This window comes from Salarias fasciatus (genome assembly GCF_902148845.1).
Source record: "Salarias fasciatus chromosome 7 unlocalized genomic scaffold, fSalaFa1.1 super_scaffold_4, whole genome shotgun sequence".
Lineage (NCBI taxonomy): Eukaryota > Metazoa > Chordata > Actinopteri > Blenniiformes > Blenniidae > Salarias > Salarias fasciatus.
The window spans coordinates 25697744-25717179 of record NW_021941229.1 but is presented as its reverse complement, the minus strand read 5'-3'; the positions used below and the strand labels follow the sequence as shown (position 1 = coordinate 25717179).

General features: G+C 47.1%; 1 protein-coding gene across 3 annotated transcripts in view; it reads right to left on the bottom strand.

Moving 5' to 3' along the window:
* The window catches only part of LOC115382564 (mediator of RNA polymerase II transcription subunit 13-like), a 100071-nt gene that overhangs the window by 36496 nt on the left and 44139 nt on the right, over positions 1-19436 (bottom strand). For all 3 annotated transcript variants that reach the window (XM_030084343.1, XM_030084345.1, XM_030084344.1), the window contains exon 3: positions 540-624. In XM_030084343.1, coding sequence (XP_029940203.1) covers positions 540-624 — 85 coding nt within the window. The remainder of the gene's footprint in view (positions 1-539; positions 625-19436) is intronic.

Sequence of the window (19436 nt, the reverse complement as noted above, 5' to 3'; positions counted from 1 at the left end):
GAGACTGAAAAGAAACCAATGTTCAATAATATATATTAGAAAGCATCTAAAATTAATCAAATGATTTCAATAAATGAACAAATAAATAAATAAATAAATAAGGGAAGATAGGAACGAATGGATAAACGAAAAAAAAAAATTAATGAATGAAAAAACTAGTTGTGCATTCCTCATTAAAAAAAAAATACAGATTCTGATATTTATCCCAAATTTCTCGATTTCCAATGAATACAAAGTGGAAATTTTCCATCGCGCCTTCGTCGTCAGCTGTTCTCTAGTTTGACTGTGGTGAAATTTCACTAAAGAATAAAAGAACAAACTCATGAAACTGGAAGTGGAAACTCTTGAAACAGAAATGCGCTGGATTTATGAGAAAAACTCAGGCTGGAATTTAAAGCGTTCGTCCATCAGAAGGTTGTTTTGTAATCAGTAATAAAATGTTTCATCACTTTTCATACGTTTTCTGTCCCGACTTCAGCTCCGTGTGTGTGTGTGTGTGTGTGTGTGTGTGTGTGTGTGTGTGTGTGTGTGTGTGTTACCTTTCCAGCAGGTTGTGTATGGCCTTGAACAGGAGGGTCCGGCACTCGTAGGACAGGCCGCACTCCCAGAAGCCCTCCTCCGCCACTGAAAGAGGAGAACAACATTCTGACATGATCGTCTGAGATTCCAGTAGTTTTCTTTACTTTCAGCTTTGATTTAAATAAAAAAACTGTTCTTCTTTCATCAGTCCGGCCCACTGGAGATGAAACTGGGCTGAATGTGTCTCTGGAGCTGGAACGAGTTTGTCGCTGTCGACGTAAAGTAAAAGTGGCCCCTGGCCTGCAGATTCACTGTTAGACTCATTACCGTGATCAAAGTTATCAAACTTTGTGTTTGCGCTCATTTTAATCCAAATATCACTGAGTGGGCTGCAGCAGCACAACTTGTAGACTACGAGTCACTGAACACACATTTTTGGTGAAAACAGAAAACTTTCGTTTACATTTGCAGTGTCTGTTTACATGGCAACGGTGCTCAGAGCCACTGAAAACATAACTTCTCGAAAACGCTGTGACTCAGTCTCCATGGAAACGGGAGAAAATGCTACTTTTTGAAAATGCCGCGACTCCGTCTCCATGGAAACGGGGAAACGCTCGGACTCCGTCTCTGTATTAATGGCGGAACGCTGCGACTGCTCACGCGCACCTCGACGGCCGTGCATCCAGCTCGATCGTCGGTCCATGTGAGCGTTCACGAACTCACCGCTGTTAATGCCTACAAACAGCTCCCTCTAGTGGCCCCACGTGAAAACTACATCCTGTCTGCTGTTCCCGTGGAAACGCAGAACTTTTCTGAAACGAAAAACGCTAAAAAGATGCACTTTCAGTCGAAATGTGTAAACAGTGCATCAGTCATGAGTAATGATGGTAAAATGACACGTGTGTGTGTGTGTGTGTGTGTGTGTGTGTGTGGACTGTACAGCTGTCACATTGGCTGCAGAGACAGTCCAGTCAAACCCCATGCACTTGTCAACTCCTGTTAGCCTGAGAGTTGAGTGTGCCTGCACACACACACACACACACACACACACACACACACACACACACACACACACACACACACACACACACACACACACACACACACACACACACACGCTCACACACACACACACACACACGCTCACGCTCACACACACACACACACACACACGCTCAGTCTTGTATTTCTATCCTTGTGGGGACCGTCCATTGACTCCCATTCATGTCTAGCCCCTAACCCTGACCCTTACCCTAACCCTAACCCACACCACAACAAAGCCTAACCCTAAAGAAATGTTTTTGCACTTTTACTTTTTTCAGTAACAACAACATGGTCAAGAAAACACTGTTTCTCCTACTTAGGACCGGAAAAAGGTCCCCACAAGGCACGTTGTTCCATGTTTTGCTATCCTTGTGGGGACATTTGGCCCCAACAAGGATAGAAATACGAGAACGCACACATATACATACACACACACACACACGCACACACACACACACACACACACACACACACACACACACACACACACACACACACACACACGCTGGCGTGTTGAGGTTGATTTCTTTGTTTTAATCATTCATGCAGAGGCTGATCTCCACGGCGCCTCCGTCCTCTGAAACCTCGGCTCGGTGAAATTTAGCGAGTCGAGCCGCCGGATGTCAAACGGATTCTGCTGCCTCTTCATTTCTTCCTCTCCCTCCTTCCTCCCCCCTCCCCCCCTCCCTCCCTCCCTCCCTCCCTCCACAACCTACCCTGGCAGCAACCCCCAATGCCTCCCTCCCAAAAACAGACACACACACACACACACACACACACACACACACGGAGAGACAGGCAGAGCGGCCAGTTAACAGTGTTTCTCTTTGTTCTTTGCCATATACCTGCAGGGCTGCAGGGAGGAGTGGAGGATTGTGGGTGTTGTGTTTGCTTATAGGGTGGCGGCAAACAAACCAAGCATCACAGAAATACACAAGAAAGGAGGAATGAGAGGCAGAGGCAGACCGCCTGGGGGATGGGTGGCAGAAACCCCAGCACAGGTTTCTTCTTTCCTCTCTTTATTTTTTTTTTAGCTTCTGCCTGATTTTGTCTTTTTTTCCCCTCCTGGTTTTGTACTCCTTTCTCCTCCTCCTCTGTTTCTTTGTTGATATTTCCCTCCTGTTTCTTCCTCTTCTTCTTCTTCTTCTTCTTCATACCGGAGTGAATGAAATTTCCTTACTCGCCAGAATTACCCGGTAACCATGGAAACGCTGGCGGTGAGAACATGGCGCCCTGGCATTCAATTTCAACACTGGTCCCTCCCGCCCCTCACCCCTCCCTTCCCCTCCTTCCTCTGTTCTCCTACCCCCCCCCCCCCCTCCTCATTTACTCCTGCTTCGGGGCTCAGACAGGAAGCTCGCTGCAGCCAGCTCCTCCACGGCGGAGAGACGGAGCGAGCACCATGAGCAGAATGCCAAATCTCCAGGAGAACCCAGCTCATTAGCTCTGGCTGTCTCTCTCTCTCTCTCTCTCGCTCTCTTTCTCTCTCTCTCCTTGCTGTTAATATCCCCCCCCCCCCGACCACCACCACCAAACTTTTCCTCCACTCTCCTCCACCCAGCGCTCCTGACCCTGTTACTCCAAAAACCACGTCGCCCACTGCCAGAGTGAAGGCAGGCGGCGTTTCAGTGAAAAAAAGCGAAACAGAGAGAATGTTTATGTAAATTTAACGGCGCCGTGCAGACAGAGGAGGAGAAGTTTCTAAACTCCGTCGCTCTTATTTTAAAAGAAGAGCCCATAGGGACGGTCCGTGGCGCCGTTCACACCACAACGGAAAACTTCTGTGGTGTCTCTGTAGTGAGTCTGTTGGTGCCACATCGGAGCTCGGAGCCTCTGAAAACGCAACTTTTCAGAAACTGCTCCCGGGGAGGAACTTTTTGAAAGTGCTCTGTCTCCATGGAAACAGAGGGAAATGCAACTTTTGGGATATGCAGACCACAGAGAGCCTGTTCCTGTTTTGCAGCCCGGTGTTGCAAATAGTTCAGTGGTCCATCCATCCTGCCCCGGGGGGGGGGGGGGGGGGGGGGGGCATGTAGGCCAGAAGAAAAGCTAATCCCACCCATATCGCAGGATAGAAACATTAAGCAGGAGCATTCTGAGACCAGAGGGAGGGTTTTTCCCCCAAACCCCCATGATTGAAATAATTAGGCAGGAGGAGGGATGGGGGGGGGGGGGGGGGTCTATCATACAAATAATTCATCAGCAGGGCGATGCTTGTACCAAAGGGCTGAGTCGATCCCCGGGACGCAGAGACACATTAACAGGTCCATCCAACCCCAACCTTCGCCTCGTTCCCACATCTGAGTCGCGGCTCCTGAAACCAAAGCGCGACGTGTTCGACAAATCCCGGCAGCGGCGGCCGCACATGTTTATGTTCCTGAAAACACGCCATCCGCGTTAAGACGCCGGTGTTTACAGTGCCGCTGTCACAGAGCCAGCTCACTGCACCACATCAACACAAGGTGTGACAAATCACTGCCGCAGGAAAACAAGGCCGGCCGGGCGCCCCACACTCTCATAAACACACGGGAGGGGAAGTGAAATAAAACAATCATCCGATACATTAAAGCCCCGATTCTCCAAAAAGGACGCGCGCTGGAAGGAAACGCCATCAAGCTGTCATTTCAGCAGCAGCCGGCCAGTAAGCATCATGTTTGGAGTTTTTACTGCCTGTTAATCAGAGGACGGCCCCGGGGAGCAGCGCTGCTCGCCCGACTCTAAATGCACGGCTAAGTGCAGCGGGCGGCTTTACAGCCTCGCCATCCGTCATCCGTCACGGGGGGCCGCAGCACGCAGGAGCCGTCTTCAAGGGACTGGATGCAATCAACCTCCGGACCAATTAGATTAAACCCAAGCCTCATGCATTTCTCTGTATTTCACTGATAAATAGTCTGTTTTTAAGGCTATTTTAAGCGCAGAGAGGTTTTTACCCTCACACTCAGAAGGTGTGCTCAACTGCAGAGGAAGACAAGACGACTGAGAGGAAATAAATTTGTTTTCTAAGGACGCAGCTGAAGATTGTTTTCATCACGGATTAATCCGACAATTATATACTCAGTTAATCACTGATTTTTATTTTTACATATTTACCAGAGGAAAGATACGCTCTTTCTCCAAACCTACACTGATGGTATTATGGGGCTAATTAAGCTGCAACATATCTCTACAAGCGATCAATTTCAAGACTTTTATGTGGTAAATTAAAGGTGGAAGATCCAAAAATGAAACAGCAGAAAAAAAAAAAAGATGATTGAGAGTTAAAGAGCCGGTGAATGGAAAAGACATTTCCACGGCTTTAGTCTGGTGTCTGTGGGCCGATTGTTCATTCATCACTTCATCTCTGCCAAATAATTACTTTGATTGTTTCACTATTACTACCAGGAAAATTACTTCTTTTCAAGTATCTACAAATTTGATTTCCTCATGTTTCTGTGTGTCGACAGTCAACGGGGGGGAGGGGGGATCCTAATCCTGATCCTGGATCCAACAGAAGTACTGTATCAGTGGTGCTGTGCAGTGGTTTAACTGGTCCCAGGTTTGAATCCAGGGCTCAGGGCCTTGGTGTGCTGAGATGATATGTTCTCTTTTCTCATGGATGGATGGATGGATGGATGGATGGATGATGGATGGACGGTTAAAGATGGACTGAAGGATGGATTGATGAACAGATGAATGGTTAGACAGATGGATGAATGGATGGACGGACGGATGTTTTTTCTCTTGTTTCGTTTGCCTCATCAGCAGAATACTTCAGTTGGAAGTGACGCTGAGAGCGCGAGTTTGAAAACACAACCTGTTTTTGAAAAGCGCCGCTCTCGGTCTTCACGTCACCGGGCAGCTGGTCGTGATGAAAATCCAACATGTGTCCCGTGATGGACTGATGAGCGGTCCAGGGGGGACCCTGTCCTCGGCCACAAGTAGCCGGGACTGGATCCAGTGTGAATGACTGACTGACTGACTGAATGAATGAATGAATGAATGAATGAATGAATTAATTAATTAATTAACGCTTTTTTTTTTTTTTTTTTTTGCCTCTCTGGGGCTTCGTTAGGTGTGAATATCCAGGACTCTGAATGTGAAACTTTTGTAAAAGTGAGCTGGAGACGCAGCTTGCAGTCGATGGTTCTGGTATAAACAGGCCTCAGAATGGAGGTGTAGAGCAGAGGGGGGGGTATTCCCCCCCCAGCCATCCCCAGCACACTGCAAACAGAGGCTGGAAGCTTCAAATCACACACAAATTCAACCAATTAGCTAAAAAGCTGCTGATTACCACTGCAGATCGATAAATCTCCTCCGAGCGGCAGCGTTGGCTGAAAACATGTGTCGGTGTTCGGTTCCTCTCCCGGAGCGGCTCACACACCGGAGTGTGGCGTCAGTGCTGGTGTGTACAGCGGGGTAACGTCCACACACACATCCATATAACCTCCCTCCAACCCCGCCGCCGCCGCCGCCGCCGCGGCGCTCTGAACGGCCACAAACACAAACATGCAGTGATGGAACTGGGTCGCCGCTGCAGCTCCAACCTCCACCTCTCCTCCTGCTTTCCTGCCAGCCTGACCACCAGAGGCAGCGGTCAGCTGATCAGGGGGACGGGGGCAGGAGCTGAGCTGTGACAACAGTCTGTCTCACACATGAAGACCACCCCCCTCTGCATGGAGACCCCCCCCCCCCTGCATGGAGACCCCCCCCCCCCCCCCCCCCCCCCCCCCCCCCCCCCCTCCCCACACACTTCCTTCCTCCTCTCCTTCTCTTATTTGTTCATTTGTTTTGGATCAATAGCACCAGCAGTGTCGGTGTCCGGTGGCGTCTCTGCAGCTCTCACTCCTGTGTGTGTGTGTGTGTGTGTGTGTGTGTGTGTGTGTGAGCGTGTGTGTGCAAATTCACACAAACCCCTCTGCCACTTTACTAATTAGCTGCCCTGCCACACGTCTGAGCAGAGGCTGGTCTCTTGTTTGCTGCGAGAGTGTGTGTGTGTGTGTGTGTGTGTGTGTGTGTGTGTGTGTGTGTGTGTGTGTGTGTGCAGGATCACAAACTGCTAGTGTGTGCATGGCAACACAGCTCAGTGTGCTTTATGTGCTTTTATTAATAAGGGAGAGGGAAAGATTACAAGGCTGCACAGATGGGGAGAGAATGAAAGAGAAGGAGCGGCGAGAGGGAAGGAGGGATGGAGGGACGGAGGGATGGAGGGATGGAGGGACGGAGGGAAGGAAACGATAACGCCTCGTCTCCGAAGTGGATGTTTTCATCCACTTTCTTCATCACAGATTACAAAGGATGCAGGTCTGTGGTTGTGACGATCAGCCGGACGTCGGCAGAACCTGCAGGCGCTCCGATGCTCACTGAGCCGAATCCTCAGGATAAAGTTAAACTCTTGACTCTGATCCGATGAAGACTTTCCCATAATCTCGGCCACAGAAATAATACTGATCAGGCTGATTGAGCTTCAGGATGATTCATCTGTTACAGTAAAAGTGTCCCGTCGGGGCGATAAATTCTATCAAAAAGATGCAGATTTGCACAAACATCTCTGAAATGTTCAGATTACTGAGTGGAGGTGAGCGACGGTCTGTTATTTCCTCCTCTTCCTCCAGACGCTGCACTCAGAGCGTTGGACAGGAGTCCTTGGCGACACTGTTCTCTTCAAGATCTGCCTTTTCAGTGCCGTCAGGAAGCTTTTCAGCTCAATCCTAATTACATTAACCCTTCAGCCTGCCGCTCAAAAGAAGACTCTTTCAACTGCTTTGTTTTATTTCTTTAATTTTGAGAGTGTTTTTAATGAAAAGCACAGAGAAGTATCCTTAAAAAACATCACGCAAGTCTCGTTCTGCGCTTCACTGAGGTTACATGTGGGAATAATGACAAACCTGCTGGTGCAGAGGAGCAACAATAAAGTGAACTTATAGAAAAATACTGAAGATCTATAAAGATGTTCTAATTATTCATATCTTTAAATTCAACATATTCCTCCATATTAAAAATTACTCCGCATGTGAATTATTGTTTGAAAAATCATATTGCAACAGAAATACACCTCAATATACAAAAGCAACAAGAAAAACAATGAAAAAGTGCAAAATAAAATGCTACCTGACGCTAATGACTGGAGATTACTACATCCAGGAGACTTTGGAGATTTTGAATAATCAGCAATCATCATGTAATTTTAGAGATTAATGCACTGAGATGATTTCTGGGATCCGTTCACGCCGAGCTGAGCCGAGGAGCCTCCGCCGGCGCCGACCAGGGACGATCCAGCCCAGAGAGGAATCACTAAACCAACACACTCCGTCTCCTCATCATTCACTACAAACAGCGGTGAGAGATCTGGACCGCTGAGGTGTTAAATGTCAGCTTACATTTCAACAACCAACAGCTGGAAGCGCACCGACGACGGCGTTTAGGAAATGTTGTGGAAACACCAGAAAGAGGCGTCTGGAGCGGCTCGGTCCGGGTTTGTTGAGTCTGATCGCAGACGGCCTCCTCGTCCAGGTGCGTCGTGTAAACCGCGAGTTCTGCGGCGCTCGGCTGTAAAGGCGTCTCCGTCACATAAAGCGCTCGCTATCTTTTTACGGCGCGGGCTGGCGGAGCGGCGAGGTGATTTACGAGCCGCCCGAGGTGCTGGGAGAGGTTTAAACACGTCCTCCAACAAAACGACTGCCTCTAAAGCTAAAAACGCTCCGGTTCTTTTATTGATGTGAACACTGACACAGTAGTTCCTCCATGTTTGACAGGGGAGCTCACGTTTAACCACAGACTTTTTTTTAAATTCCTTTTCATTCAATTGGCGCGTCGATGATCCATTCATGCAGCTCAAACACGAGTTCATTCAAGCAAAAACCGGGTTCTGGATCCAATCCAAGTCGATTCAGGGACAATTCACGGTACATCCTGGACAAATGAACAAAGGCAAAGGAAGCAACTCAAAGTGCTTCAGAAAGGCATTAAAGGAAGGAATGACGGCTTCAAAAGCTAAGCTTTAAAACTTCATCTTGTTTGCTTCTGGTTCTGGTTCTGGTTCTGGTTCTGGTTCTGCGCAGTAAACTAGTCCAAGAACACTCGACGGGTCAGATGTCTGGAATCGGACATCTATTCTGGTCTGAGGTCAGTTCATGCTTTGCGGACCAGAGGGAGGATTTTAACTCTGATACTTTCAGACGTGGTTTCATCTGGACCCGTTTCAGGAACCACAATAACCCAACCTGCTGAGAATGAAAGCATGAAGCAGGTTTTCAGTGGTGCCTGGAGAGAAAACCCCAGAATGTGGCTGTTTCTCAGGAAGCAACAGGCTGATATGAGTTCAGAATTAAAGATTTAACCATTGAAATGACAGTATTCATCATTTCTACGCTGACGACGCACAACTATACCTCACAGTGTCAGCGGCATGAATACACACATCCACAATGTCTCTGACTGAGACGGATCCAAAACACCAGAACGGAACAAGTTCTCCACACGACTGGAGACACGAACTGCAGATATGAAAGTACTGACCCCCAACAAGCTGGCAAAACATAACCTCAGAAGTGAATTTAGAGCCGGAGTCAAGCATCTGAGTCTGGTTTGGAGAAAAAATCCTTGATTCATCCACTCAGATTTGAGCAAGAAACTAGAGAAATTCAGGATCTGCTGTCATGCAGCGACAGGGTCAGATAAAGCAGTGGCTCATCAGCATAAAAATAATAAGCAATGTAGGCGATATTCTATAATCTGAGTCACGGAGAAGCATGTAGATGTTCAAAAGAAGTGGCTCCAGGACGGAACCTTGAGGAACTCCTGATGTGATCTTCATTTGCTCAAAGTCATAATGATCAGTCGAGGAAAAAGTACCCCGATTTTTTTTTTTTTTTTTTTGATCCTGAATTTTCAAGGCTTCAAAAAAGAATCTTGACATATCAGAAAAGAGGCGTGGGCTCAAACTGTGGGTCGTCTGTCCGTGAGGAGACAGTGCTAACCACTGCACCGCTGTGCAGCCCATTCTTAATGAAGACACGGACTCGTGGGTGTGAACAGCTCACGCGACATAACCTACAGCCGTTCGCCGTCTTTGCGGCGGCGGTTGACACGACGCGACGCAGCTCGGCTCCAAACACAAAACACCAGAGAAAAAACCCGTCTAAAGTGGATCCATGTATAGAAAAGGAAGAAGAACGCCTGGCAGAAAGCCACATTTCCCGCTGAAGGAAGTTTTGCTTCGGGTCAGGATGTAAAGGAGCGACTTTCTAGAGGCTTATGGCTGGACTGGAAACAACACAGGAAGCAAAAAGCAAAGGGGGCGGGGCCTCTTCTACAGCACGTTACAATTTAAAATCAGGTCCTGATGCCAGTTGACCGTGTTCACACTGACCCTGCGCCCAGGGGGGTCAAAGGTCACGGCGTTAGAGTCACAGTGTTGGTTCCCTGACAGCCGAGCTCACGGTGGAGCTTTCTCTATCTGGCTGCTGCTTCTGCTCACGTCCACCGGACTCTTCGCCACAAATTCCCCCGGCAGACGGGCTCTAAAGGTGTCAGCGGCGAAGCCGGATTCACGGCACAGTAAACGGGAAACGCTGTCAGCTTTTCATTTCTTGTTTTTTTTCTTTCTTTTAACACAATATAAATGTTTACAACCTCTAAACTTCGGGCACAAAGTGTTCCGGTTCCTTCTGTTTCAGCCTTGAAAATGAAGAATTACACAACCGGCATGGCGGCAGGCGGGCGCTGAGACCCAGAGCGACGGAGGGCGGACGGGCAGCGGTGACGGCCAGGAGGAGGAGGAGGAGGAGGAGGAGGAGGAGGAGGAGGAGTGGAGGGATGAAGGGGGAATCTGGAATCAATTAGGTGACTGAGCCGGCGCTGCCTGCATAGCTGTGGGGGTGAGTCAGGAGGGAAGCGACCCGGCGTCAGTCGCCCCGCTCACTCCCTCGCACCGGCGGAGTCGGGTTGCGGCGGCCCGGGCCGTGTCGACGCGGCGGCCGTGGCGCTCAGCGGTCCCTCACACTGCTTCCCCCCGCCGGCTGTCGGAGCGCCCGACTCAGAACAAGGCGAATCTGAGCGAAGCTCCAGCGGGAACTTTGTTAAAACAAAGTTGGGGAAAGAAGAAAGGATAACATGCAGATGTTTGCTGAAGACATGAAAGTGCAGACAAACTGCGAAACTCTCCGGCGGTGCGGATCCAGGCCGGGTTTACACGAGAACGTTTCCTGGTGAAAACGTAAAACTGTGGTTACAAACAGCGAAACTTGTGGAAAACGTTCAGTCCGTCCATAAGAGCGTCCCTGTTCCGCCACTGTTAGTGTTCAGAGTGCGTTGTTCTCTGAAACATGTGTGCGGTTTCACAATAACAACAGCCAACAGCCCCAACTAGTGGCCCGGCATGCTAACTGCATCGTTTCACAGTTTCTACCGTTTCCATGTAAACAGACGTCATTTTCAAAACACTACTGTCTAAACGTGAAACTTCAATTAAAGCATCACGTTCAGAATGTTGTGTTCTGTGATGTTATGTCTGTTCTTTTGTTCTTGACGTCTTTAAGCTACGGTTGAGCCTTAGATTGACCCCTGGGCTCAAACACGGTGACCTTTCACACCTTCAACTCTTCGCATCGACAATATCAACAGTAAATTCCAGAAACTGGAGAAGTGTTGAGTTTTCCCTCGTAACTGATGACACTGATCACTTTTTAAATGATTCCTCTAATGGAGACTCTCACTGCTGCCAGCGAAGGCCTGGCGAGAAAACACTCATCCTGCAGCGCCGCTGCCGGCGAGGAGCGGCGAGGAGCAGCTACTGGTGACTTCTGGGTAGTTCTACAATCCGCAGCAGTTTTTCTTTTTTTCCCCCATTTATTTTTGATTCGTTGAACAGAAACGACACATGAGCTGCTTGATTTATTCATCACCTCGACAGTCAGTCCGGCCGATCCGGAGCGCCGCTTCGGCGGCGGCGTCTGACTCGGCGGCGGCGGCGTCATTAGCAGGAGCGTGTTGACACAGTCATTTATAATTCACAGGATATTTACTGTAATAACGTGGAGTCAGTGGGGTGATCGCAGGAGATCGAACTCCCGCTCTAATATCAACACGGAGAACAGAACCAGATCAAGTCTGTGAATTCAGAGCAGAGAAGAGATCGACCCGACAGACCAGACAAAACGCATCAAACCCAGAGAGAACGGATGGACGGAGCGCCAACATCTGCCTGTATATAAACACAGCAGTCAAACCTGAGAGGAAAATATATCATGAATAAGATCAACTTCACTGAAAAAAATCCACTTATTGTTATTCTAATCTTTATTTCTGATGAAAATCCAGCCATGAACATTCATTTTCTAGTTTCTTTGCTGATTTAACTGAAGTTTTTGTGTAACTGTGTGAAAGCAGATGGTGGAAAAGTTCATATTCTGTGCAGTTTTTACATTTTTAACTGGAAAAAAAAAAAAAAAAAAAAAAACTAAAACAGTGGCAGATGGGTGAAAGAGCTGTTACTGTCCACCAGACTGGAAAAACTCAGATTCTCCCTCAGACCCCCTTGTTTTTAAAATTTTTTTACACATGTGTGTGTTAAAAAATGAAAATGAAAACTATTTAATCCTTCCTCGACATTTTTCATGTATTTTTGTGCTTCGAATAAACGAAGTTAATCAGAATAAAATGATTATAAAGTGCTACCAGAAATCAAACCTTTAAGTGGCCAACAGTTATGACTAAAAACCAAAGATGCATTTCTGAAAAATGCAGAATTTCTGCAGGTTTTTCCAACATTAAACTAGTTTCTAAGTAGCTTCCAGCCCCGTTGTCCCCTGTTGTTCAGCGTCTCAGCGACGTCTTTCGTCCTCTCAGACTAAAACTGGACTCGTCCACTGACGAGGCTCACTAAACTCACAAAACTAAATAAATAAACAACAAACAAAATAAACAAATTTAAGGTTTAAAATCTTTCTTTGTCGAGGTGCAGAGGATAAATGATTTTCACTTAGCTAAATACGAGAGACGACCTCAACATAAAGGCAATTTTAACGACACCTTCTGATGCAAAATACAGTGAAATGTGCAAAAAATCTGTACTCTCGCTGTTGCATTATGGGAGTTTTTAAAAACTCCCCCTAACAGCATGATAGCTCGAGTCTCAGTGTTGTGTCTGCTTTTAGTTATTTCTTTGTAAAATAAAAGTTTTCTTTGACATATTTTACAGTCTGCTTTGTAGCTGGATTGGATCCCCTGGCAGGCCGGTTTTGGGCCACGGGCCTCATGTTTGACACCCCTGTGAAGCAGTTTGGTGACAGTGAATTAAAGGAGAAACAAAAACAACAGAACACAAACGTGGAAGGAATGTAGAGAGAGATAAGGTAAGGACATTTTTAAAAAGTGTGTGTGTGTGTGTGTGTGTGTGTGTGTGTGTGTGTGTGTGTGTGTGTGTGTGTTAATTGGCTTCTCACCAAAAACAGAAGCCAACTGTGCAGAGAAGAAGCAGCAGAATTATCCCACACACACTTATGTAATTTGACAGTCACTTAGTTCATTCAACTCACCACACACACTCTCACACTCACACCCACACCCACACCCACACCCACACACACACAAACATAATCTTTTGATGTCTGGGACGCTGCGGATGGATGGATGCTAAGTGCTAAGTGCCAAGTGTTTTCCCATAAGCCACTGGGAGGATAAATAAAAGGCCGGGCCGCGACGTCGGAGCCGTTTTACACACATTGTCATGAAAACACACTCCGTCTCGGCGGAGCCGCCTCATCGCAATCAGCTCCTCTGATTTCAGCGCAGGATTAAAAGTTAAAAAAGTTGAATTAACGGTGAATTGAAAGGCGCCGTTTCTCAGTCCGGCAGGATTAAATTACTACTGATCAGAGCAGAAGGAGCTCATTCGCTCTAAAGTCGGGATTATTTGCGCTGCGGCGCCGACTGAAGCCTTTTCAGGTTCTTCACCTGCAGTTTACAGCAGCTGTGATGTTTACCCTGATATCATCAGGTCCCATTCAGCATTTATTGATCGATCTGCTGTCACAGGCTTATCAGGCGTTTTCCTCTGAATATTAAACCTTCAGTCAGCGACGGCGATTAGATGCCAGACTCTGTTAGAAAACATGTTTTTTTTTTATATGTTTTTGTCAACCTGCAGGATATAAACAGGAAGTCGTAGAGACCATTTGTTGCGTCGTTCGGAGCCGAATGTGTCGATGGCGACTGTATTTACACTCCGCTGTGCGGCGGTCTGTGTGGGACAGAAACTCGCCACGCGGCAGAAAGCCGCAAAACCAAAACGCAATTTTAACCGTTTTACAATTAATGCTGTGTGGAAGTTACAGCGTTGTCCGAACTAAATGTGGCTGTGATTTTGTTACTTTTATTAGAGTAATTATTAGAGATTAGAGGATCTATTTAACACGGCCGTGGAGCTTATATGTGCAGTCTTTTCAGAAAAGTTACATTTCTCTGTTTTCACAGAGGCTCGGTCGATACTTTAACTCCAATATCTTCACTTTCTCCTCCTTCCATTCTTTAAAGGCCTCCCTGATTGATTCTAACCTCCAGCAGTAATGGTTGGGCGCCAGGTTTCAACGTTTCCCTTTGAGAAGCAAATATCTTTACTCTTATGAAAAGAACACTGAAATAGAATTTATGATGTTTTACATGAAATCCAGCCGGTTTAACACCAGCTTGTTCAAAATCCACCAACCTAAAAGGTCTAAGATGCCTTAAAAACCCTACCTTTTACTAAAGCCTCGACTTTCACTGAGGAATACACCGATACCACTTTATTAATGGACGAGTACAAGTACAAGTACAAGTACCAGTAGCTGAACACCGATATGGAAGCTCATTAAAGGCCATAAAGTCTAATTTATACTCCAGGTGCAAACGATGTGCGAAGGCTTTGTGTTGCTGTGAAACCACCTCCACACAAACTGTCGACGGTACACACACCTCCAACCGGTCCACAGTCTGCAGGACACACACAGCAGTGTGTAGTGACTACACACTGCTGTGTGTACTGCAGACCGAGGGACCGCCATGGCCGGTATCGAGTCTGTCAGGCAGAGTTTAATCATGTTCAGCATGCAGCATCGCTGGTGTGTGAGCAGTAAAACTGCTAACTAGCAGGTTTCGACTTCCTCCCACTCCATTTGTTTTTAACATGGAAAAAAGACAAAGTAATTTTGATTCTCTTAATGTTGTTGTTGTTTTGTTGTTCTTTGTTTATTGAGTTTATATCTTTAGCTTATAGTCTGGTACTATGGCTAAATGTTTGTGTTCAAAAAACTAAATAAATAAAAAATCTTTAGCATGTAGCATGTAGCATGTAGCGCAGCGCGGAGGCCTTAAGCGTGTTAATTTCAGAAGCTGTACGCTCTTATTTTTTAAAACACTACAACTGGAGAGAAGAGTGTGACACTCTGGGACAACAGACGCTCAAAACACAGAAGAATCAAACCCTAAACTTTCACCTGTCCCTAAAGAACCCCCCCGCCTCTCGTCTCCCCTCCTCTGGGTCATGGAGTGACCTCCTCCCTTGGTAAACCTCCTCCAGCCCGTCTTGCCACTGAGCGGCGGCTCCGCCTCTCCACTCGTGTTCGACACTCGTCTTTACAGGAAGGTCGTCTCGCTTTGTTTCTTCAGCGGCTGCTGAGAAACACAAGCTGCCCTCGGCGTCAGGGACGAACGTACGGCGAGCGGCAGACAGGAAGACGAGCCCGAGGCGGCTGACTTATTCCACAGGAAGCGCTGGTGAAGTGGAGGGCGGAGCCACAACGGCTCTGGTTTGTGCACAGCGGCGCCTCCTGGAGTCACCTCCAGCCTTGATACCATGAGTGAGATTCAGCTGGAGTGAAGGGGCGGCTCCTTACAGCGAGTGAGTCAAAGACGGAACGTACGGTCAAGGACGAGCAACTGGCAAGTGGTTCGCTATGACGCCTCACAGGGAGGGTACACACGGTTCGATTCTCAGTTTGTAAACGTCTTAATAATCGTGGTTTGGTAAGTTTTGGGATTTTCTTCTCCAACATTTCTTAGTTTAAATCTGCTGTGTAGCTTCTTCTTCATCATATCGGACTTGAACACGCGGTCAGATACATTAATAATACAGCTTTCTTGTTGTTGGTAGCAGCTTTCCGTCGTCCCACAGTGACACCTAGTGGTCACACATGGTATGTGTTGGTCTAATTTATAGATGTCCTTTAACAGAGGTCAGGAGTGCCGAACACAACATTTCCACAGAAAACTCACCATTGTTGTGGTATCAGACGGAGCAGGAGCGTTTTCAGAAAGTTACGTTTTTCTTCTTCGTTCACATGAAAATTAAGAAGAATGTTTTACAAAAGTTCCACCTTCTGAGGCCGTTTTCAAAAAGTTTCCTTTTCAGTAGCTCGTTGTTAAACCTCATAACCTTAAACTCCGATACCCGGGGCCACAGGGTGGCGCACTGTTCACCACTCCGGCCTCACGAACAGAAGATCCCCGGTTCGATTCTGGCCTTGGGGTTTCTGTATTGAGTTTGCATGTTCTCTCTGTGTAGGAGGAGGAGCCAATCCCAGCTGATTATATGCTTCTCTTAACTCCTAACTTCACAATGTCAATGGGAGCAGTTTGGGGTTCAGTGTCTTGCTCAAGGGCACTTGGACTCTTGGACAGGGAGGAGATGGGGAAGTGAACCCACTACTTTCTGCCAGATGCTAAAGCTGGTGCAGCATTAGCCCGATCGCTGCAGCATCGGCCCGGGCGGCGGCGGTAGCGGTGGGAGGCGGGACCGGCCGTCTGTGTGTGTCGACCCTCGTGTTCTGCCACAGACACTTGAGCAGCTCATTAGAAGTGAAAGAGCCTGCAGGCAGGAGGCAGGGCAGCTATTGAGGGGCTTAGCAGGGACTCCACAGGGCTTCTAACTGCCACTGGAGGGGGGGTGGAGGGGGGGTGGAGGAGAGACTGACAGGAAAGCTTTCCTGCTGGAGGACGAGCTGGGATGGATCCTCTCTCTCTCTCTCTCTCCCTCGCTCTCCGGCCAGACGAGCAGCAGTCCACTCCCAGCCCTGGACTCTCCTCCCGTCTCCACCCGTCCCTGAAGCAGCACTTTCAGCACCAGGACACATTTTCCTGGGACGTCCTGAACCAGATCAGGTATCAGAGAGCCAAAACCAGCCGATCAGTCTCAGCGTGTCTCTACTGATCCTCCTGGAGACTCCAGATGAGATCCTTCACAGCATGAAACATGGATAAACATTTCAATTATTTCTAAATGATTACATGATCAGTCACTCTTGGTTCTTGATTCCAAAAAAAAGGTACAAGTAGAATTGGGAAAACTAGCTAAAACCACAAGAAATGGGGAAAAAAATTTTTTAGAGCAGCTTAAAAAACCTGAAATGTCAATAATTTCTAAGATAAGAAAATTTAATTTGGTTGGTAAAAAGCATGTGTAACAGCTTAAAAGAGGCAATATGGCTAAAAAAAAGCTAAAATTCCAAACATGTCAACAAAAAAGCTTGAAAAGAGGAGCGAAACTGTTAAAATCAGGTACAAAAATAGGTTAAGTGTAATAAAATCTTCACTGTTCTCAATTTAAACTTCATGAATGCTTCATGGGATACAGCTGTAAAAGTATATCAGACACTTCCTGAGCTGCGTTCGCCTCTTTTGAAAGGCTGGATGTGCTTTGCGGCTCCAGAACAACTTGATTTGACGAAAAGTCACAAAAAAAGCAGCAAAAGCAGCAGCCTCCTGTGGACGTTGGTGGAGCTCCGCCCTCCTCTGCAGCGCCGCCGGGGCTCAGGATCGTTTTCCAGACGTGACGAGTCGACGCGCGAAGAAACAAACTGCGGCCTTCATGTTTGCTGATTGCTTTAACAAACCGCCGCAGGAGGCCTGCTTGTGGATCCGTCGATTCTCTGCTCACTTCAGGAAAATCAGCGTTTCTGATGCCTGCGATGGAAACGCAGAGGGAGGGAATCAATTTGTCGCCCGACGCGGCGGAGAGGCCTCGAAAACGGCGGATATCAAAGGACGGCGACGCATTCATCTCCTTTAATCCTTTAATTCACGATACGAACACAGGGAGGGTTCCTGACGACGTCTGCAGCAGATAAAACCAGCGTCTGCCCCGAAGCCGAATCCAACCAGACCCGGAGATCTGGAAGGAAGCGCACTGCTATTCTTAAACTCACAGAAACGCGCCGCTCCGCTCTTGTATTTTGTTTATTTTAATTTTTAAGAGGATCAGTCGATTCTCTGCATGTAACCTAAAATAAAGCACAGCTTTACCTCAGAAGACGGAAAAACATTTAACACCAGCAGCAGCAGAACCGGCAGCGCTTTGCCCCGTTTCCACGGAGACGCAGCTTTTCAAAACTGTCACCGTGGGAAGTGAAGCGTCGCTTGTTGCTGACGGAAACACGTTGAACTCTAGACTCACAACAAAACCCATGAAAATCAAAAGCGCCGTCGATAGATCACATCCGCTGACCGGAGGCTGTCGCTTTCAAAATAAAAGCATGAGTCAGCCCCTGCGAGGACAACATCTGGCATCCGCCCAGCTGTTTCCGCGGAGCTCCTCTAATGGGCGGATCGTCGGCTGAATAACGAAATAAGAAGAGCGGAGGTGTTCCACGGAGGCGTGCCGCCGTCGGGGGCGGAGCCTCAGGACAGCGCCGCGCTCTGTTTACCGTGCTTCCAAATCACCACATAAAAAGGCTGTTAAAGTTCAACGGCTCTCCTCCAGTTCTTCTTCTTCCTCCTCCTCCTCCGGTTTAATCATAAAAACGCTGCTTCTCCGCTCAGCTGCCTTTGAGCCAAACGGCTGAACCGCCGGTGAGAAAACACCCAAACCGCCGCCGCCGCTGCGTTTCGGGGGATTTCTGCTCAAACCTGGACGCCACATTAAGGCCGCCGCCGGCTGCTTCCTTCATACTGTAACCACAGAAAAACTATTATACCTGCAAGAAGCGCAGTGATTAAAGCAGACTGTGATAAATGTTACGGCCTGAGTCGCATTAAGAGTCTCAGGCTCATCTTCAGAATCAATGAAGAATGTTTTTGGCTCTTTTCTTCAGTTCTTTTCACGTCATCTCTGACATTTACAAGTGGCACAGGAGTGTTTATGACACTATTTTGACACTCTGGGGTTGAACTTTCCCGGTAAACAAGCCGCCGTCTTGGGTAACCTGGACGCTTCTCCCATTCAGATCAGCGAACTGCAGCCTTCAGATCGAAAACGCTTTAATGTGCGTCTGAGTGATGCAACTCATATTTAAAGTCCTTTTCCTGCTTATAAAACGTTAAGAGCTACGACCGAGGTGTTTTTCTACTGGAAGTGGTAAAACAGGCGTCAGTTTATGGACTTTCAGCGTCATACTTTTATATAAGAGGCACATTAAGGTGTTTATTACACTATTTTTACTCTCTGGAGTTAAAATCTATCATTTGAAATTGGGCCAAAACATCTACTGAGTTATATTTCAGTTTATTTTAAAGGTAGAACTGTTTTTTTTTTCTTTAAGCTAAGACTGATCAATCATGAGTTCGTTCGTCACATCGAAGTGTTAAACTCCACTCGTGGCGTCTTTCCATTTAATTTATGTTTTTATTGAAACTTGAACGGACAGCGACTCAAAAAAAAAGAGAATCTTCTCTTAATGCTCAGAATGAGAGAATATCCCCCAAATTATTCTGTATTTGCAGATAAAACATTATAAAGTTGTTAGAAATGATAAAGTAAGAGTGAATTTGGTCATTTAGGTGCTTTAATGCAGATTTTATTACATATAAATGACACATAAGGATCGTTTAGCCCTATTATATTTCCACTTTTGAGTGTAAAATCTTTTTTTTTCTTTTTAAAAATCCAAAAAAAAAAAAAAAAATTAAACCTGTTTGACCATTAT